General features: G+C 35.8%; 1 protein-coding gene across 3 annotated transcripts in view; it reads left to right on the top strand.

The window, feature by feature from the left end:
- Nucleotides 1–853: 853 nt before the first annotated feature.
- The window catches only part of Ir8a (Ionotropic receptor 8a), a 465,956-nt gene continuing 443,215 nt past the window's right edge, over nucleotides 854–23,594 (top strand). Inside the window, exon 1 of one of the 3 annotated variants that reach the window (XM_074170494.1) lies at nucleotides 854–1,001. In XM_074170494.1, the coding sequence (XP_074026595.1) occupies nucleotides 929–1,001 (73 nt within the window). In that variant the 5' untranslated portion in view covers nucleotides 854–928. The remainder of the gene's footprint in view (nucleotides 1,002–23,594) is intronic. The other 2 variants (XM_074170487.1, XM_074170479.1) reach the window with 2 other exon arrangements.

Raw genomic sequence — 23,594 nt, 5'->3', positions numbered from 1 at the left:
ACTAAAACACTTATTTAACAGTTTTATTTTTCGATGTGTCTTATTCCTACAATCCTTAACCCTACAAGTAACTTCATTAACATCGCCATCTCGCTGGGTAAAAAAGGTGCTCTAGAATACCTATATCACTATTTTTCTAGAATACATTTTTGTGGATCATATCTTCATTTTATTTGAGGCATTATATCAGCTGTGACTGATCTTCACAGTAATAATTTATTCTTCTGAAACTACCACTCAACTTTCACTTGTCTTTATAGTCTAACTCGTCAATATGATCGCCCACAAAGTAACTGTTGTCCACTTACGATAGCTTATTTCGTTCATTGATATCAAATGGAGAGAATAATACAATTGTCTTCAAAAATACATTTAGACAATTTCCATAGCTGATTAATATAACACTGATAATTTTCAAAATATTTGATCTAGCCAACGTTATGAAATAGCTAACAAAAATACTGCTTGTTGACGTTATCAGTATCTATCAACAGAAGAAAAAGTCAATACTCAATGGAAAATTATACTTAGTTAGAAATATTTCCTTTCTATATTAATAACTATAAATCAATACTCCTTTCTATATCGCATATACCTCAACCACTCCTTCAGGGTTCAATTATTCACGAAATCTACGAGTACAAGCCAGCAAAATGAATCACGAAAGGAAACTTGTAATTTGAACAGGCATGAGTCACGTTAAATAGAATTTATTGGATTCTCATTTCTGTACTGAAACATCTGGAGAATAAACTCTAACTCATTCTGAAATAGAGTTGTTTTCAATATAGACACACTTTGATGACTTCATTTATTATTCAATATCACGTGATGAAATACATTATCAGGGTCATAGTTTCTTTTTGCTTCAATATGAAAAATCCTCAGTTGGATATTTCTGCTCGGTCAATCGAAAACGGCGAAAATTATGTTTTTGATACCTGGGATTTTGATGACTTTATTCTGGGTGAACAGTTATGGTAATGCGAATTTAGGAGTGGGTGAGTTTTTGTCTTAGTTGTATTTTACCATTCCGAGAAGTATTGAGGATAAGGCAGAATAAGTTTAAAATCACAAACAGAATTCATCATCAAAAATAGAAATACAAATAGTTATGCGATGGATAATTTTTCGACGCCAACAACTATGAAACAGGGTGTAATTGAGAGAGTATTGAATTTGAAATAGTTTTGATTATTTGAGCTTTTTTGTGAAGCGAACAATTTTAGAGATATTCAGGATCCCAAGAAAATTTCAACGATGTACTGGTAGACATAGGGTCAGTGGTAGATCAAAAGTTTTAATTTAAACCGACATATACTTCAGCACCTATGTTCATGGGTGCTGAAGTATACATATTATAAAAATGGTGTTAATATGAAACATAAAATAGATATCTAATAAATTTGGTGAATATTTTAAAGAAAATTCGTAAATCTTATTGAGAAATTTGATGATATACCTAAATTGCAAAGCTGGAATGATAAAGGATGGATCATAATGAATAATTTATTTGTAGAAATATCAGATCAGTAACATATATTCAGATTTTTTATTTCTATCATTTCCCGTGAGATTCTTTCTTTTAGAATAGATTTTCGAGTGCATAGCTAATGAATTTTTATATTTTTTCCGTATTGAATGGTGAGGTACTGTTTATTTTTTATGTTCTGCAATACCTTTCCGTCCGTCCTATAGGTATAGACAGTATCAAAAGCTTGACACGGGACTTGTAAATTATATTAAATTGTAATTCCAGTGAATTGATAGTTTTGAGTTTCGAAGAAACTTTCTTGAGAGTATTTTCGTTATGCAAACTATTTATGTATTTTCGTCTCTGTAATGATTTGATTATTCTCTGCTCTGTATTTTATTAAGCGCTTCCTATATTTGAATTCAAATAAAACAAAGTGTGTGTAAGATATCATAGAAATTTTTAAGTCGTTTGAAAGACCTACCGATGCCATTATGTGCGGAATATAACATCGTTTAAATGTCGGCTATGCTTTTCTGGGTGGAGCGCATCTGAAACGTGCAATTTTCCATGACTGGCGCATTAATCAGGATGAATTTGACCGATGGCATAGTGTTGGCTCTGAGGATCGCCGTGATTTTGTGACTTATTCGCATACGCCTGCTATTTAAGGAAACTCCTCAAGAAAAGTCTAACGGGGTCAAATATCACGATCTGGGTGGCCAGTTCACATCACCTTCACGTACCCACACAGCACTAGATATTCATGGAATATTCCCTGTATATCATAAAACGAACGTATATATTCCAAATATTCATAGAATATTCTTGGAATATATACATGCCTTTAGAATATTCATAGAATATGCTTGAATGAATATGGCAGGATTATTCCCGAAAGAATGTGCATAGAATGTTTATAAATGGATTATTCTCCCTTGAATATTCTAAGAATATTGTCGATCGAATATACCATATGGTATATTCTTAGAATATATCCCCACGGTATATTTTGGAATATTCTATACAATGGAATTTTGAATTATCTTATAATAACGTATTCAAATAATTCAATATTATTAAAAACAAAAATATTTGAAGATCTTAATCGAATGCATAACCTAATGTATATAACCCTGATAGTGTTAACCAGTTTTTGAACTCAACGCGAAGATTCTGGATGAATTGCTCCAACAGCAACTGTTGGAAACGACAAAAAAATTTGAATGGGCCAATAAATGAACCAATTGCATCAATAAATTGGTTAATTCTCATCCTATTTGTCTTTTTGTATTTGAAATTATTTAATTACAAAGCGAAAAATCCTGGAAACAGAGAAATGGGAAAGTGAATAATTGGAGTAAACGTTTCTCATTGATCAATTGAAGTGTAGCGCGCGACAGTCGAATAAGCTCTGTAAAAGCGGCTGTCCCTTAATGCATGGTACATTTGCGTTTGCGTTAAATTCGACATTTGATTCAACATGGCGGTTGACGTGGCAGGTTCGCGTGTGTAATGCATGGTGTGTTGGTGTTATTATCAAAGTATAATTCTGTCACGTTCAGTGTACCATTTATAATTTGGGGTTGTCCAATTTGCAGTACAGCGAATAGTTTGATTTTGGATCTTCAAACAGGAGAGTTGCATCTATTCAGTCTTCAAGAAAAGTAAGTAAAATGCAATAGTATCGATAGTAAAGTCATGGTGATTAACCTACTATACCTCATTTTAGGTTCGAGGAGAGTTGGTGTGTGGGATTTGTTGGTTTGACTAAGTACATGTTTGAACTAGAGTGATTTCAGTTGTGTATCTTCAATAGAGAAAAGTAAGTGAATGACACATTCTTTTGTATCATTTGTTTTCATAATTTTTATCACTCGTTTTCAAGATAGTATCAATTTTCCCAAAAGGAAACAGAGTGGTACCTGGTACAGGCAGGTGCGCCAAGGAACTGAAAACGTAATGATTACTTTTCAACAAGACAATGCAAGTTGCTCTCCAAGTCATAAAATGTTGTAAATGTTCATGAGTAACCTATGCGAAAAATATCTATTTGATTTTTATTCCAGTTTTATTGTGCCACTCTCAAATAGTGATAATGAACGTTAATGTACATTTTGTTCCAGGTATTACTATTGAAACACTGGCTGATGCCTTGTTTGACAAATATAAGGAAAACTATTCTGGTGAGCAAAGTTTGAATAACTTTAAGTAAGTGAAATTCATTTAAGAACCCATCATCATACCACTCATTTTAAATACTTCATTTGTGGGTTTATTTTTCTAAGTGAGAAACCCAACCTAACCTATTTCTTGATGTAATACACTTTTTCTCTTTCAATGAAATGATATATTTATTATTTTTTAATTAGTGCTGATGAATTCACAGAGTTGTTATTTTAGTATATTTTTTAGTATACATTTGTTTGAGAGTAAGAACATCCTAATTTGAATACATTTCTAATATTTGTAATATGACAGTATTCAGGAATATTTTATTCAGTGAATAAATATTTTGAATTAGATTTTTTATTTTTAATATTGGTTGAAACGTCAAATATTTCAGTGTATATTGTTTTTAAAATATATTTGTTTATGAATATTATGTGTTTTATTACTTGTGTGAATCTTGTATCAAAATGCAATATATACATGCCTAATAGCGGTTACTCGTCACATTCTTGGAATATTCCAAATATTCCTAGAATATTCATAAAATATATTTAAGGAATATTCTATGGTGTTTCTCTATTGTATATTCCTACAATAAACTAAGAATATCCTGAATATTTTATGAATATTCCTCGGGTTCTATTCCTGGAATATTCTTAATAGAATATACCTTAGATATTCTAAGGATATTATAAGATATTCCAAGAATATTCCCAAGGAATATTCTTAAAATATATCAAAGGTTCGCCAGGAGCACTTCCAGGGAATATTCTCCAGAAGATACATATATCCATGGCATATTCATAGCATAATACAATATCCTTAAATGTATATTCATGAAATATACCTGGAATATCTATTGCTATGTGGGTAAGATGATCATGCCCTCAAGACGCTCGTACAGAATGTCCAATGTGACATAAGCTGTGTGCACGTAGCTCTTCCTGTTGAAACCACATGTCGTTTGTGTCCAGGTCATCCAATTCGATGCCAAACGATGTTAGTAATCATTGATGGCCTGGCCAACGTCGTTCTTAAAGAAATATTGACCGATGACGCTGCCAGCCCAAAATCCACACCAAACAGTAACTTTTTTCGGGATGCATTGGATGCTCTTGGATATCATGTGGATTGGTATCGTTCCAAATTCGACAATTTTGTTTGTTCACGTACCCTTTCATACAATAATGGGCCTCATCGCTGAATATTGATTTTTCGATGGAAATTAGGGTCAGTTGTCAACTGTCCAGAGCCAGTTCTCGACTGCGGTAGAAATCGGACGTGATAGGAATATACTAAATGTTCAAAGAAAGTAAAAAGTAATCGTGAATATGATTATTACTACGATTACTACGTGAATTGAAATCGTGAACCAGTTATTTGACTGTGGAATACGTGATAACGTGAGTGAGTGAAATATTCAACCGTGGTATCACGAAATTGAACTTAAGGGTGAGAAAGTAGACTGTAAATGCCGACAGGAGATAGGAGTGATAAGGGCACAAATCTAAAAGTAAACAGGAACTATTCAAATGATAGTGATATTTTGAACATACGTGGTGTAAAAACTACATTGTAATAAATAAATACATGTTTGAAGGTGGTTGACAATGCTTCGTGGTGTATTTCATCAGTTCGGACTTCCATTGTCTAATTTATAAAATTGATTTGAAATCCCTGAAAACAACTGAACCAGAAATCCAACCACTATCAATCGACTAAGAGAGGAATCATCAAGACTCTACTAGACCGTGCTTTTGGGCTCGTTAATACAAATGAAAGTCTCGAAAAGGAACTAGGCATCATCAAAAATGACCTCCAACGGAATGGTTGCTCCAGAGTGATGGAAGAACAGGCTTCAGCTAGAAGACAGCAAGAACTACACAAGGAAGAGAAGCAAGGATAAGAAGGATTGGGTCCAAGTTTGACGTCAGGAATTGTTTCAGATCTGGGAATACTATCCGTAGCAGCCTCACGAGAACCAGGCCAACAAACGCGGACTGCGATTCCAAGAACTGCATTTACCGGATACCCTGCGAGTGCGGAAAATCATACATCGGTGAAATTAAGAAGCCATTGAAAGTTCGCATTGCTGAGCACAAGAAACACACACAGCAAGGAGAAAGCAGCAAATCCGGAATGGCAGAGCATGTTTGGACTCATCAACATAACATCAAGTGGGCTCAAGATGAAATCATCCACAAAGAGGAACACTGGTTTAGGAGAAAATTCAAAGAAGCCGCGTATATGTTGCCCAACAACACATTTAATCAAGCTAGCGTAGAGATACGTAACATATGGAAACCTCTAATCAAGCGAAAAACGACCAACTCCCGCCAAACGGTCATCTCCCGCTAAAACCAATGAAGCAGAAAGAGAGAAGAGGAGATAGGTGAAAGCACTCGAATGATCTATAAATAGTCAGATCTCGGAGGGATAAGTCCAGTTATCACTCGAAGACGATTGTGGATACTAACAACAATAACAACGTTGTGTTGGTTTGAAATCTTTTTAATTTTTATTTTTCATTTTTGTTGATAATATTTTTTAATTTTTTTTTCATTTTCAGCTTTTACTGATATTTCAATTTTTATTTGTTTGGTTGTTGCTTGTATGTTATTTCTTTATTATTTAAGTTTTTCTGTTTAATAAAATTGTTATTTTCGTATAATCTTTTTTAATTCTTTTCATGGATTTCAAATCAATTTTATAAATTAGACAATGTGAGTCCAAACTGATGAAATAAATACATTTTTATGGAAAACAAATTCCGATCAAAATAGAATTTTTTATCTACTAGGAACACATAACTGAGAAGAGGTGTTCTGTTTGATTCAAAATATTGTTATGTTTTCGGAAAAGTAGTATAAGAATATACAATAAAAGTTTTTCCTATCTTATCTGCTTGAAGGCGATAAAATTGGAATACTCATTCTGTAAGGATCGGTTTACACCTGATATTCGATATATGGAATTCAGGTGTGATGGATTACAAAACGGATATTTTCCAACACTAGAGTAGCAATTCCAGGACGCTTCCCCATGCGACAGAAGCGTATGAAACATCGACAGAAAAGGTGATCAAAAAGCAAAAAATGATTGATTCTGTGATATAGGAGGCCAAAATATCTATGCAGGAGACTGTAAATAAAATACTGAATAGATTAGGGGAAAAGATCTAACAATTCCGGGACCACCTAAACCTGGAGGTAAAGTCCAATTTGATAAGGATTGGCAGAATGCTGTAAGTGGCAGTTTATGCCGAGTGGGAAAATGGGAACGAAACTAAGTGAGTTCGAGACGAGAGAAGGTATGCTTGGGAAAACCCGTTAAAAATCCGTTAATCAGCTATCCGCCCCCATACGAACGACAACTCTCAGAAGTTTAGAAACTTGTGCAAGCTAAGGACTAACGAAGTCTTACCTTTTAACGTGTGATTCCTAACACGGTGAAACAGTGAGAGAACTTGAGAAAAGATTGAGGCTGTATGAGAATGAAAGGGAAATTTCAGCTGCACTAACAATGAGACTGAAAGGCATAGTTGGATGGCTTAATGGGATAGGTAGTGAATGGAGAGGAATGAAAAAAATGGGGGACAGACAATTGAAAAAAGGTCAAACCAAGACATGACAAGAAATAGAAAAGACAAGACGGGGTTACCACGAACGAAATGCAGACTGATACAGAAACGCAGCAGGGTTTCCAGGAGGTCCAAGGGAAGCGTATTAGGATCAGACAAAAAAGGAAGAGGGGAAAACGGCCTGCCCCACTGGAATTGGTAAGTCCAAGCAGCCAAGGGAAATATTCCACTAGAGGAATAAATCGTGATTGTGAAAGCTGACCAGGCCTGCAGCCAGAATAGATCAGTTGCAGAAAGGGGGGTGAAAGAACTTTTCGTGAAGGCGGTAACTCGAAACCGCAGCGGGGTAATGGTAGTGAAGAGCAAGACGGAGAAGGCTAGACAAAAGATAAGGGACGTGCTCCAGAAAGAGAAAAAAGTGAATGTTGAAACAGATCAAACGCTAAATCTCCACTTTCTCACATATATGGAGAAAGGATACGGGGATGGGAATTGTCGAAGTGAATACGAAGCTCTTTCGGCGACTGATGCGAAAGAAGATAGTGAACCTAGGAACACAACAGTGTGGCGGTGTTGCCGCTTTGGTCACACATCGAAAGCGAGTAGGCAGGAACCGGCGTGTCACTAATGCGGAGGACAGCATGAGAGATGCGAATGCAGGGTTAATAGGAGGCTTGGTTGCGTTAACTGCAAGCATACCGGAGTGAATGCGAGCGAGAGGAGGCACTCGGTAATAGATTCGAAGTGCCCAGTATATACCAGGAGGGTGGAGCTGCAAAGGAGGACTAACTACGTTCAAGGTACTACAAATTAACGTAGGAAAAGGCAGAGAGGCAACCACATTACTACGGAAGACTGCTGAAGAGCAGGGTGCGACGGTGATGTGCATTCAAGAACCTTGGGAAAAAAAACCGGCATGGGAGGGATGGGTCATACATGATGGAGGAGAAGGAACCCAAGTACGTACTTTGGTTCGAACCAACATGGAAAACTTGGCCCATGGGAATGCAAGAAGCACGAATGAGTTAGGTATAGTTGTAGGGAATAAGAGGAAAAGCATGAGAATTATGAAGAAACGTCAGAATGGATGGAATTCGGAGAATCGTTGATGATTGGGAATAAAGAAAGATTTTGTTCGAGTATGTCACATGGGGTGGCAACGCAACGGACGATAGAGGAGAGGATCTGATAGATTGAGTAATTGAAAACGATTGCGGAAGCCTCAACACTTTGTATAGCAGAAGAGGCGAAAGTTGGGTCAATTTGACGATAAGTGGAAATGCACAGGTGAATGAATGGAAAGTGTCCATGTCTCAGTCGTTCTATGAGTGATCATAGAACGACTGAGTTTTGCTTAATGGGATTGCCGAAGATGCGGAGAATGGCCGAAACGAATGCAAGAAAAACCAGCTGGGACGGGATAGAGCGGATGCTTACTTATCAACCCGGAATGTAAGAGGCATGTATGAGATTTATACCTCGAAGTGAAAAGATGATGGATACAGCGAGAGAATGATGAAACATGAAACGCTCACGAAGAAGCGCAAGGAGAAAGAGGAAGAGAGGCATAGAGTACTAGAGACGTATTACAAAAGAGAAAGAAATGGGAATGAAAGATTTGTAGAGTAAGCTAAAATCACTTGGTTGTGGGCTAGATTGGAGCAGATCCAGGACGAAAATCCGTGGGACCGAGCCTATTGATTCCTCAACGATAAGAGATATAGGGAAATCATTGCCATCTAATGTCGAAAGGGAAGAACCTTTCCCTGAAGAGAAGGTAGACCAGTAGGATCTTGCTAAATAAGTACTTCCCCAAGGACGATACCCGGAACGACAACCCGGTCAGGCGGCGGATAAGGGAGAGAGGCTAAGATGTGTGGGGAGAACAGCCGGCTTTCACAGTCGGAGAGCGCGTCCTGAAGCAGAACAGCTTCAAAGGCTCATTTTATTCTATAAACATAAAAAAATATTGTTTTTTCATTAACTAGTTGCCGTTTTCATCGAAAGAGTGATAACCCTTAAAAGTTTATATTTGTTGCTTGACCAGAGATATTTTTCAATACAATAGCATGAATGATTTTGGTATTTGGCTTCTTTTTGTGAAAATTAAATGAATACATCTGAAGACGGGCGGTAGTCTTGTGGGTTACCGTGGGTGGTTTGCTCCACTCACTCAATCGACCGCTGTGTGGAGCGGTGGTTCAAACCGCAAGGCGAGACGATCGATGATCACTTCTCATCATCCATCCTGTATTAGGAATCACACACTGAAACGTGAGATCTCGTTAGTCCTTAGACAGCTGGTTAACGGAAAAATAAGTTTTGTAACAGAAGAATGGATTTTTAATTGAAAATATTTTTTTCTCTTGAATTCAGTATTGGTTAAATGCCTTCAAACTATAAAGTATATAAACATAACAAAGGAGCAGATAAGCCTTTACACAACTTCTACAGTATAATGGAAATAGGAAAACATGTTCTTCATGCCTTCGATGGGATTCGAACTGACAGGTCACAGATTGAAATTGATCTAAATAAAAAATCCCAGATTCCGTTTGTTCTGCACGTACATAATAATCGAAATAAATAAAATCAGTCTTCTTGCCAAGTAATATTATTTTTCAATGAATGAAGAACATCTTGTAAAACACACATTTTCGAGATTTGTTTTTCCTTGTTTTCATGAAATCCTCTTGAAAGCACAAACTTTTTTGTTTGTTTTTCCATATAATCGTAATATTGATAGAAGGAAGGTAAATGAAATGAGTTTTGGAACCGATAGATTTCAATGCTGAAAAGTGAATTGATAGTTGTCAGAAAGAGAAAAGTAGGGTGTATTTTGTTAATATTTTCAAAGGTGATAGCATTAATAATTTGGTCGACTTGGCTCTGAAAATGCATTAACAAATTTATCAATAAATGTAAAATATTTATTTCATTCGATTCTGAAATGTTTCAATCAATCAAAATGTTATTGAATATTACTGGAGTTTTTTTCCAACACTAAACCGTTATTTTAACACCTCCACACGTGTAGAGGTGTTGAAATAACGGGTTGGTGTTGGAAAACAAGTCTAGTAATATTCATTACTACACCAAAAGTTCCAAAGAGTGCATCACAAGTACGAAATGTTATTATTATGTTGGATTTAAATCGGTAGATAGTTTTGTTTCTTTTCAACATCTGAAATCTGTTCGTTTAGTTTATCTCGAATTAATGATCATTTTTAATCAAATATGAAAGCACCAAATTTATTCATTCAGTGTATTCTTGTTTTGAAGTTCCAAAATGCCGTTTAGATATGTATTTTTCCTCCTAAATTAATGAGTTCTTGTTTTTGGATAACGTAGTATATTCTTTGTAACAAATAGTCAACTTTTATGTGTGCTTGTTTATACTTGTTGCAAGACTGAATTCAATTGACTGTTAGGAGTATTTTTCCTTCCAAAAGTGTCGACTTGAAACCACAATTTGTTTCTAATATCTTTCTTCATATTTGAGCATATAAGTATTTTTGTGTTTATTCTTATAACTGTAACAAACATTCTTACATGTTTTTTATCGGGTGAATGCAAATGATAACTTCGATCATCGATTAGACTTGATATGAATTTTTCAATGTCATTATCAAGATGTCATTTTCTAAGATTGATAAAATATTTATTACTATCGAAAACTTTTTCTTCAATACATAATGGGACTGAAGAGGCTTCTGATATTTTTATTGTCACTTGATGTTTCAAATGACTCAGAGGTTTTTCAAAATAGAAAAAGGCGAGCTAAGGTGTTTCTTAAGTTGAATATATAATTTTCCTGGGAATTATTCAAAATATTTTCAATTCGAATTGAAGGGGTTATATTTTTAGGAGTGATTAACTTTTTGGGAAAGATAGTTTTTGGTTTTCTACTACTCCATCTGATACAAAAAAAGGGATGAGAGAATCTTCCAAAGAAAGGAAGGAAGTAATCAATTCGAAACTCTATACATGAATGTGTAGATCATGCAAAGAAGTAACTTTCAGATACAAACTGAAAGAAAGTCCTCCTGAAACAGCTACATATAAACATTGAATTACACGAAAGAAAATAATTCTTTCGAAACAAATACTTCTATATGAACACTGAATTATACAGAAGATACTTTTCTCTGTTCAGTTTGTATTTCAAACATTTGTTGTGTTCTACTTTGAATGAATGGTAATAAATTGTACTCACATAGAACACTGTCACCCTCACTGGTTAACACCGATGTTTCGCCTTAAGACACTTGCCCTAAGGCTCTTCAGTACCAAATTGGATAACATTATAGAAAATACACACACTTCATTCATGAATTACGATTTTGAATGTCATGGAATAAGCTTGATCTGCTTATGTCATCGATGACATCGTAATGACATTCATTCACCTATTTGCTTTAATCCCAGTCAAGAGGAATCTTATTTGAATTGAAGGGGTTATATTTTTAGGAGTGATTAATTTTTTGAGAAAGGAAGTTTTTGGCTTTCTACTACTCCATCTCCATCCAAAAAAAATTCAATTCGTTTATCAATGTTTTCTATCTCATTTATAACAGAAACATCATCTTAGGTGATTGAAAAATATCAATACTTTTTGCGCTATGAAATTATATTTCAAAAAATTGGGACTTTCAATTTAGACTTCAATTTCATTTCAGATAATAGGGATTTCTTTATTGAATTTTGGATTTGAATTATCTATTGTTTGTTCTTTGTTATTTATTGCATAATTTTGGGAAGTAATCATGGGTTTCATTTGTTCAAAATTGATTTTTTTCATTGTATTATTTAGTTTCTTCTTCAACTTCCAACATTTCACCTGTGTATTTTCGGATGTTTATCATTTCGAGAAAATTTCGCTTCAACTTTTTCAGTGAGAATACAATCTCCTTTCTGTAACTCTTTTGAAGGATTTGAAATTTCTCCAGTTGGTTCATTTTTTGTATTGAAAAACAATTGTTGTTCAATGTGGGTTGACTCATAATCATTTTCATTTTGATTCTCCTCTTCAACAGGTAAATTTGCATCAATCAAATGAAGTTGTTCTAATTCAAAAGTTGGTCTTGACTGGCTTTTGACAAGGCTTTATTCGGACAGTGTGAATTCATTTTCAGAATCATATAAGCATTCTTGTTGATGATTTATTTCAAGATCAGGTTCTGCATTTATCATGTCAGTATTATATGATTGTTTCAAGTAATGATCATCATAAAATGGATTAGGTCTCGTTACATTATGTACTTCTTCTGAAGAAAAGTTGAGTTTAGTCTGTTTATATGTAGATTCAAAATCATTTTCATCTTCATACTGAAGTTCATTTATTTGATCATATTCTTCGGAAATGAAAGTTGGTCTGGATTGTGACTGAAAATGTCGCCTTTGTTGCCTTTCTAGTTACTATATTTCTAGTAAGGTACTGTAGACATAGAAGTAGGTTTCCGTTTGGGTGATTGATTTTTAGATTTCCAAACATTCGTATCACTTCTTGGTTATCGAAAAACGTTTTGATTGCAAAAAAATCTATGAGGAATTTGTCGTATTTGGATTTCAAATGGTTGGCTGAGAAAATTACGATTTTGATTCGAAAAATTTGATTTTGCGGAATTCCGATTTGAAAAGCAGTAGAATGCTAAGGCCGTTTGACGATCTTTCCACTACCAGTCCCCCCCCTGCCGCCACACTGACTTGACCATGAAACCCTTTTTTCATTCTCCGCCCATGGTTTGGCCTTGAGATGCATGTGACGTCACATCATTACCATGAATTTCTTCTGCTAGGGCGATCCACTGAAGGTCATTACACTCGGATGGCTCGATGAACCGACCGTCGCATCAAAGGGTTCAGTCTGAACGAGGACCCTGCGGTGCGAAAATGTACTTGCAGATAATACAGTGGTTTTCTTGACACTCTGACAGCGATGTGTGTGAGGTAATCGATACAGTGTCGGCACATTTCACATTCTTCCTTTGATGTTATAGGTTGTCAATTGCGGTTATTAAGCACTTGTGTATACGAATGATCTGTGCTTTAGCAGCTAAGGCTGTGCAGCTGTGCAGCTGAGGCTTTATTTTCTAAGGTTATTTCGTATATGCAATCCTTTCTTGAAGTCACCTTCAGACAAAAATTCCAAGGTCATAACAATAACACTTATTTCGGAAAGTTTTTCAAGGTTTATTTTTGAATTATGATTATCATGCACCAGACGGTGTTCTAAATTCCTTTCAATATGATTAGGAGGTTGAACAGGTAGGGTGGAGACCCAAAACGGGCTGCCGTTGAATACAATGCAACTGTAATAGCGTATTTGGAGTAAGAGGGTGCTGCGAGTTAACGGAAAAAAAATTTCATATTTGGGTGGAAACAATAAAAATATAATAAGAGCATAGCAAAGAACTATATTATGAGACAGGACTGTGAAAAAAATGCCATTTATAGCATATCTTTACGTCTCATACGAGAGCGAAGACCTCCGGTGTGGAAAAAGTGATCGTATACTGGAGCCAATGATATGTTCCGCCTATGACTTGGCCTTGAGTTGTCTGTGACGACACATGACAATGAGTTACAGCATAACCATGAAAACCCGCTTTTAATTCTCCACCTATGATTTGACCTCGAAAGCCGCAACGATTCGATCACCAAGCGATGTTGTATGTCATTTGAATCTCATCGACGCGTTCAGTCCGCAAGGACACCCAGTGGTGAGAGGACGTACTGCAAGTCTCAGTAGGCACTCGAAACTCTGCTACGACGGTCCTCTGAAGGTCATTACACTCGGGTGTCTCGGTAAGCCGAAGGTCGCATCAAAGTGTTCAGACTAAACTAAGACTCTGCAGTGTGAGGACGTACTTGCACATAAAGGTATGTAACGTACTCGATACCGTGTCAGGATATTTCACAGTATTCTTTCGTTGTGAAAGAGCACTTGTATATACGAATGTTCTGTGCTCGATAGAACATGAATACCTCCGTACCCAAGGTCAAGCAGCTAAGGTTATATTCTCCAATGGGTTATTCCGCGTATGCAATCTTTTTCAATGTCATCTTCAGACACAAATTTCAAAGTCATAACAATAACACTTGTTTTTGGAAGCTTCTCAAGTTTTATTTTGAATGATGATATATCAATGCACCAGGCGGCTCCTGAAGGCCCTTTCATTATAATTCAACATATCTTTAGGTTTCATACGGAAACAAAGATTTTCGTTGTGAAAAAAAATCATCGTAGACTGACACGTCTATAACTTGGCCATAAGTTGCGGTGCATGCAACTTATGGCCAATTTTCCGCCTTGAGCGGAAAAACCTCTTTCAATTCTCATCATATGATTCGACCTAGGAAGCCGCAATAATAACACCATTCCGGGTCGCACGTCACATGACCTTGAAAATTGGAGCCGTTTCTGGATCTTTCCCTTCCCCTTGACCTTTTAAACAATTTCTTGTATAGATCACTGAAACTATGATACGGGGCACCAAAATGACGTAGTATGAGAATTAACGCCGATGTAAAAAAAATGATAGAAAAATCAGAAATTTTGAAAATATATTGAAAAGGAAGTGGATTGCACTGTCAAATAAGAATATTGAAAAAAAATATCGCATGAAATTTGATCATTCGAAACCATTTTGAATGCAGTTGAGAAATTGTCTGTTGAAATATCATTGATAGAAAAGAGATTTGAAAGAGTTGAATAGGAAGATGTATTATTATTTGGTAGACGTAGTCGAGTAACTGAGCAAACATATTCGAAAAATTGGTTTGATGACCATGTCATATATTGAATCAAGAGCAACTTTTGTGATTTCGGGAGAAAGATGACGAATGGAAATGGACAGACTCACTAGAACTATAGTTTATGTGTTCATTCCATCTGAATCAGTATGTTATGGTATGATTTTTTGAGCACAATACCCGTTTCCATTCAGAAAGAAACATTGAAAATTGAAGATAGGGTGTTCGAACCAAAAATCTCTCAAATTATCTTATGAAACGTCATACCAGTGTATTTTTGCTATCATATTCTGCATTCTTCATTTGCCTTTGTTCAATAGCTGACATAAAACTGGCAGCTATTTTCAAAATAGTTGTATTTTCTCATCACTTACACCAAATACACCTGTATGACATTCATTTACTGATCACTTATGCGTCCCTGTTATGATTTTACCCCCCCCCTCTAGTTCATCTAACACCTACTCTGCACATCTATATCATTCATCCTATTCAACATGAATTTATCATTATTGTAGTGAATATACATGATATTTGTTTTATTTGCTTTCAAAATTAACTTCCTTTTCATGTCAAGGAATATACCCTGACATCATATAGTATTGTCTATATTACGTTAACCCTGTACAAAATAACGTTTCCAACACTTTTTCTTCAATATTCAAGTGTCCATATTATTACGTACAATCCTGCTTTTTACTTCGATAAGTTTGTTGGTGGTTAAAATGGACACCAATATGTCTTCGCACAATCATGTCGCTGTGATTGCAAAGGCTGCTTCTCAAAAGCTTGGAACACTGTTCCGAACCAGAAAACTGTACATACCTCAGCAACTTTTCATGCTTGATGAAGCTTAGATCAAACCTTTTTTGGAGTATTGTTCTCATGTATGGAGGTCTGCCCCCAAATATACTGTAGCTGGATACCATCCAAAAAAAGAGCCATCTGCCTGATTGGAGACGCGAACATCACGTACGACCTTGATAGCCTGCAACATTGAAGAATGGTTGGAGATTTGTCTCTCTTCTATATATACTTTCACAGGAAGTGTTCAAGTGACTTGGTACATTTGATTCCACCAATAGCGGTACATATCAGAAATACGCGACGGATTGTGGCTGCTCATAATTTTGAGGTTCAACTCAGTACACGTCGAACATCACTGTTCAAGAACATTCCATCTGGAGAATTGCATTTATATGTGGAATTGACTTCCCGAGAACGTTTTTCCAAATGGATATAATCTCTAGCGATCCAAATCCAATGTGAATCGCTGCTTTCGCACAGGGACCGCTCTGGGAGCCCTTCAAAGATTATTCTGTAGTGCTTGTGTTTTGCTCTTGAAAAATATTTCAAGATAAAATCGCTCCATTTTCATTGGAGGTGGCTCGGAATATCTTTTCAACTGTGTTCGTATCCTCCTGAAGTAATTTCAATGTTTCTTTCTGAATTGATACGGGTATTGTGCCTAAACAATACATATTTTCTTCTACAATCATACCATAACATACTGATCTGTCAATTTTTATTCATCATCTTTCTCCCGAAATCACAAAAGTTGCTCTTGATTCAATATATGACATGGTCATCAAACCAATTTTTCAAATATGTTTGCTCAGTCACCTAATTTTACATATTGAAGTATTAAACTTAGTTGTCTGCTATTCCATTCGTATTTTCCTCACAAAAACTATTGATTTTCACATTGGAACTATTTTCAGAATCCTCCTAATTTTTTTATGTACCTATATGGAAAAGGTACCTCGGTGTAGAAATGTGGCATTATCATAATTGAGATTTTCGAACACACCTGATCGACTACGTCTACCAAATAATGATACATCTCCCTATTCAACTCTTTCAAATCTCTTTTCTATCAATGATATTTCAACAGACAATTTCTCAACTGCATTCAAAATGGTTTCGAATGATCAAATTTTATGCGATATTTTTTTTCAATATCTTTATTTGACTGTGCAATCCACTTCCTTTTCAATATATTTTCGAAAATCCTCTATTAAAAAAAAATTATAGACCTTGATATATGCATTGTTTTCACAACTGAATATAGATCACAATTTCTCATCACATTCAACTAACTTTTAGCGAATGAAGCCCAAACTACTTTTACTATTTCCATCATACATTTTACAAATAAGATGCCGAAGGTTGTAACGCGATACGCGCTTAACTGATTAAAGGACATCTCAAAAAGAATAAATCTCCAAATCTATTACATAAGTGTTGTAGAATTGAAGGCTGGTGTCTGTTTTTCAATGATGACCCTATATACTTGACTACAAGTATATTGTTCAATCACTTGTATCAAACTTAAACTTCTATTGATGTAGTATATATAGATATTTTTTTTCTCTTATATTCGACTTTCAAGCACTCTCATCTTGATATTATTTTTTGTGTGTGTGTGTTTTGTGTCAATTTCCCCATCATAAACTTATGTTCAAATTTATACCTGCATTAGGGAATTCATCTGATCCTTCCGTATACTCATGGTTGGAACTACTACTATAAATTTGAATATTTCTTCATCATATAGTTGTTTCCAATACAGCAGCCCAAAATTTCTGATTTTTCTATCATTTTTTTTACATTGGCGTTAATTCTCATACTACGCCATTTTGGTGCCCCGTATCATAGTTTCAGTGATCTATACAAGAAATTGTTTAAAAGGTCTAGGGGAAGGGAAGGATCCAGAAACGGATTCAATTTTCAAGGTCATGTGACGTGCGACCCGGAATGGTGTTATTATTGCGGCTTTCAAGGTCAAATCATATGATGAGAGTTGAAAGAGGTTTTTCCGCTGATGACGTAACTCTAGGTCTTTCGGCGTGCACCGCAACTTATGGCCAAGTTATACGCGAAATATACCATTGGTGGTATGATTTTTTTCACAACGAAAATTCTCTTTTTCGTATGAAACCCAAAGATATGTTGAATTATAATGAAAGGACCTTCAGGAGCCGCCTGGTGCATTGATATATCATCATTTAAAATAAAACTTGAGAAGCTTCCAGAAACAAGTGTTATTGTTATGACTTTGAAATTTGTGTCTGAAGATGACATTGAAAAGGATTGCATACGCGGAATAACCCATTGGAGAATATAACCTTAGCTGCTTGACCTTGGGTACGGAGGTATTCATGTTCTATCGAGCACAGAACATTCGTATATACAAGTGCTCTTTCACAACGAAAGAATAGTGTGAAATATCCTGACACTGTATCGAGTACGTTACATACCTTTATGTGCAAGTACGTCCTCACACTGCAGAGTCTCAGTTTAGTCTGAACACTTTGATGCGACCATCGGCTTACCGAAACACTTGAGTGTAATGACTTTCAGAGGACCGTTGTAGCAGAGTTTCGAGTGCCTACTTAGACTTGCAGTACGTCCTCTCACCACTGGGTGTCCTTGTGGACTGAACGCGTCGATGAGATATAAATGACATACAACATCACTTGGTGATCGAATCGTTGCGGCTTTCGAGGTCAAATCATAGGCGGAATATATCACTGGCTTCAGTATACGATCACTTTTTCCATACCGGAGGTATTCGCTCTCGTATGAGACGTAAAGATATGCTGTAAATGGAATTTTCTCCACAATCCTGTCTCGCAATAGAGCTCTCTGCTATACCCTAATTATATATTTCTTCCGTTAACTCGCAGCACCATCTTACTCCAAATACGCTATTACAGTTGCATTGTATTCAACGGTAGCCCGTTTTGGGTCTCCATCCTACTACTTTAACGTCCTAATCATCTTGAAAGGACATTCAGGAGACCGTCTGGTGCATTATAATCATAATTAAAAAATAAACCTTGAAAAACTTTCGGAAATAAGTGTTATTGTTATGACCTTGGAATTTTTGTCTCAAGGTGATTTCGAGAAAGGTTGGCATACACGGAATGACATATTAGAAAATGAAGCCTTAGCTGCTTGACCTTGGCTACAGACTACAGAGGTATTCATGTACTATCTAACTAAAGCACATAGCATTCGTATACACAAGTGCTTAATAACCGCAATCGAGAACCTATTACATCGAAGAAAGAATGTGAAATGTGCCAACACTGTATCGATTACCTCACACACATCGCTGTCAGAGTATCAAGAAAACCACTGTATTATCTGCAAGTACATTTTCGCACCGCAGGGTTCTCGTTTAGACTGAACCCTTTGATGCAGTACGTCCTCTCACCACTGGGTCTCCTTGCGGACTGAACGCAGAACGCGTCAATGAGATTCGAGTTACCAAACACGCTCGAACTGAAACTACACAAACACATCCGAGGCCATATGCCATGCGACGTCACTAGCGGTAGGGGTGGGTCCAGAACTGACTGATTTCCGAAGACATGTGGCGTGCGCCGATGGTGATCGAATCTTTACGGCTCTCGAAGTTACTTCATATACGGAGACTTGAAAGTGGGTTTCATGGTGTGACGTTATTCAAGTTACTCAACATGTGCGAGCTGAAACAGCACACACTCACATTCAAAGCCATATGTCATGCGATGTTACTAGTGGTAGGGGTAGGACCAAAATCGGGTGTAATTCTCGAAGTCATGTGATGTGCGACCTAAGTTTATAGAATCGTTACGGTTTTCGAAGTCAAATCATAGGCGAAGAGTTCAAAGAGGGTTTCATGGTACTGATGTAACTCAAGGTCATGTGACGTCACATGCATCTCAAGGCCAAATCATAGGCGGAGAGTGAAAAAGGGGTTTCATGGTCAAGTCAGTGTGGTGGCAGCGGAGGGAAAGCAGCCAATGGGGAGGTCCTCAAACGGCGTTAGCATTCTACTAAAAGCTTTCATTTCAATTGAACTTGGTTGAGGAAAATTGCACACAAAATTTTCTTCTCCAAAATTATTTGGATTTTTCAACCTCACTGCTCTCTGAATCATGGAAGGTGAATAGGTTTTCTAAAGATGTTATCAGAAATAATTTCTGTATATTTCATATTTGAGCGATTTTTCAATCTGTTGTATGAAACTTCGTTGTTGATAGATGAAAAAATTATAATTCTAAAATATTGGCATCTAACACCAAAATTATATGGGCTTTCCTTTATATATCATTTTGAGAAATGAAATTCTTGTAAAAGATAAGTGAAAGAACTGAAAATTTATTGAAAATGAAAATTTTCAATACATTTTTAATTTCTGTCCACGTTCTGTCTACTCGATATCAAAGTCAAGGCTATAAAACTCTAATCACAAGCATCACAAAAATAAATAATTCGTTAGGGTCACCAGTAAAATTTGGTATGATATCCAAAAAGAGTATCAGCTTTTGAAGAAAAATATTGATGATACCGAAATAGCAATAGACTGATATCAGAAGACACCTTGTACTACATTCACTGTTTCAGAAGTCAATCAACAACATTGACGTATTTCACATCTCAAAATTCCTTTGACATCTGTTGAGGAAGTTCAGAAATGAAGATAATTACCGATGAAAAAACTGCTTATTGGCTCAGATTTCTTTCAATTCTGAAGTCGGGAGCAGATTTTAGCCTTGAAACGTTAAGGCGAAATTATGAACTTATCAGGTTCTCCCGATAAGTTATTGGGGTGAACTAATAAGTGAGCCTTTTCTACACATGTATGAAGGTCTCCATCACAATAATAATATTTTTATCAAACGGTTTTATTCAGCTTGCCCTGTTTGTTTGGATCAAATTTAGTAATTGAAGTTCGACCCTCTTCCTGTTGACAGGTTGATCAAATATTTGATACACATATTTAGTTTTGATAATAATACAATTTAATAAATTCTGTATCATTGTACATCCAAGATGGCCGTAGCAACAAAATGGCCGATTACATATTTTTTCACAACTACCTCAATATGGGTACCTATCAAATGACAGCAGTTGTCGATTGTGGATTCGTTTTTCGATGACATTCCAGAAAAGCTTCTCAAGTTTTTGCTACCGCAGTTTTTGGTTGATTGGCCAAACCACCAACACTGATATAAAAACTTGGCAAGTTGACTTGAGTGTCACACTAATAGGTGGTTCCACTTATGTCTCGCTTGCATCCACGCAATTATTTTCATCGAGTACTTTTCTCGATTATTCACATTTGTCTTCAATCGAGGACCGCCTGCCTGGTTCTGACGACGCCCAACAGGCTGAAATGGCTGTTTACCGGTGACTCTTGAATTGAAATCAATATGGAAATGATCAGAATGGTACTTATCTATTCATCTTTTGATTTTCATGGAAGTATTTTTCAGCAGATTGACTGCAGTAACCGTTTGCGATTTCATATCATTTCTAGAAACATGTGGATTCGTTTTCCGATGGCATTCCAAGATAGCTTTTCAAATTTCTGTTACCGTAGTTGTCGGTTGATTGGTCAAATCAGCAGCCTAACATACAAACTTGGACAATTGACTTGGGTGTCACACCAATAGATGTGTTTATGCAGTTATTTTTATAAAGTACTTTTCTCAGTTATTCACATATTGTCTTCAATCGAGGACCACCTACCTGGTACTGACGATGCCCAGTTGGCTGAAACAAGTGTGTACCGGTGGCTTTTATATTGAAATCAATATGGGAATGATCGGAATGGTACTTATCTATTTACCTTTTGATTTTTATGAAATTCTTTTCCAGCAGCTTGACTTTGATTTCATATCATACTTGGGAGGTGGGCTCTTAAACCCAGGTAATAAACTTTCGATTTGAAACAAAGAAAAGATTCTGCGAACACTGTTCGGAATTTTCCACGAATTTTCGAAGGCACTAATTGATTTGACAAAAATTAATACGATTCTCAGTATGAAACACTGAAACCAGGACTTGTTTTGAGCAGGGGCAATGACACATCAGACAGCTTGAGAAAGCGAAACACGTGCTTCGGTTGTTTGCGGTGTTGTTAACAGTCCAGTTGAAGTCTCACAATGAAGTGTTAACTTGTATGAAATTAATATACACTTTCTATAATATGTTTTTGTTTGCTTGACTCGTTCATATATTAAACAAAATAAATGACCCTATGTGAAAATGAATTAATTAAATAGTTTATTTTGAGAAATGTAATAAAAATTTTCCATATTATGAATAACTCTGACTTTGCAGTTTCAAGAGTTTTCCTCTTCTTCATTCATTTGCAAGCTTTGTGACACTGACAGGTACCACAAAACTTGCAAATGCTAAGGCCGGCCTCGATTGAGAATTGAGATTGTCATACATTCGGAGCGATATTCTTTTTGAAAAGTTAGAAAAAATTCAATGAAATCGCTTTCAAACTAACTCTCAAATCGAATATTGTTGAATAGAAATTTTTGTTTTTTCCAACTTGCTAGATAATGCATGCTTGAAGGTGAAACCTCGTTAAATCTTAGCTGGCACAAATTTAGACTTCGTCGTTCGTAGGTGGTGACAGCTGGTTAACAAAAAAAAAAAGATTTCAACACAAAGGATATTTTCTGCAAGAAAATTCACATGATCCTTCAACTAGTGATTATTTTATTTATATGAACTTCATCACGTCTTCATTTTAAAATTGTTTTTGAGCTGTGATCAATTTTCTTGTACAATGGAATACAAATAAAACACCGTAATACTATGTTGAGAATCGAAAATGCAAGTCTTTATCTGACACGTGACAACTTAACAAAAAACATTCATGGTATGTTTCATCGACAAATCATGATAAGTGAGTACATGAGATCGTAGGTCCAATACTCTCGTTCTATTTAGATTATTATTTGAACTAATATGACATAGTTACTGAACCTTTTGCTACGTCTTTTGTAAAAATGAGCCTTATATCATTATGATTTCATCTTATACTATTAACAAAACTTTGAATTCAATGTACAGCACTTTGATTATCTGATATCAAAACTGTTCCAATGTTTTTAATTCCAAAGTCTGAGCAAATACCTACTAAGTCCTCAGATTCGTTACTTGTCTGTGCAGTGGCGGCGCAAGATCTAAATTTAATGTGGGCAAGGTACATTTAGCGAGGCCCTCTAATGGTACAAGAATAAGGATTTATAAAATAAAAATATACTTGAAAATAAACATACAGTGTGACCCATTTAAAATGGAACCACCCCTGTAGAATGTGCATTTTTCAATCAATCTCAATTTTTTTTTATTGAAATATTAAGCATGAAAAACTATATCTTGACACTAACTTTCACAATTTTAGTTTCATTTCCAAGGCACTCTATGGTTTTTTTGTTTGTCAAAAACGGCAAAAGTTTATTAGGCAATTTTTCTTTTCAAATTTGACTACACCACTGGATTCGTAGTCGTTATAAATCAAAACTGTCAAATTTTCATTAAAAAATATTTGTTAACAACGAAGTTACAACAACTTCAATTTTGGAAACAAAGTATTTGTTTGTAATTTTTATTCAGATTATAGACATATTTGAGATCTGACAACACTGTCATCACCAAGTAGAACACCAGTGAATTTGTACAGTGAAAGTCCGAAGTCAACAGCTCAATGCGTTCTACAGTTATAACTCCTGAAAATATGGTAATGTGAGAGATTTGTGGTGCAAGCGTTTTGTAATAAAAATCTGACTATGCCACTGGATTTGTGGATAATATTCC

Source organism: Leptinotarsa decemlineata, unplaced genomic scaffold, assembly GCF_025532065.1.
Source record: "Leptinotarsa decemlineata unplaced genomic scaffold, Ldec_3_MD MMD2_P_RNA_scaffold_11, whole genome shotgun sequence".
Lineage (NCBI taxonomy): Eukaryota > Metazoa > Arthropoda > Insecta > Coleoptera > Chrysomelidae > Leptinotarsa > Leptinotarsa decemlineata.
This window is presented reverse-complemented; position numbering and strand designations above follow the sequence as displayed.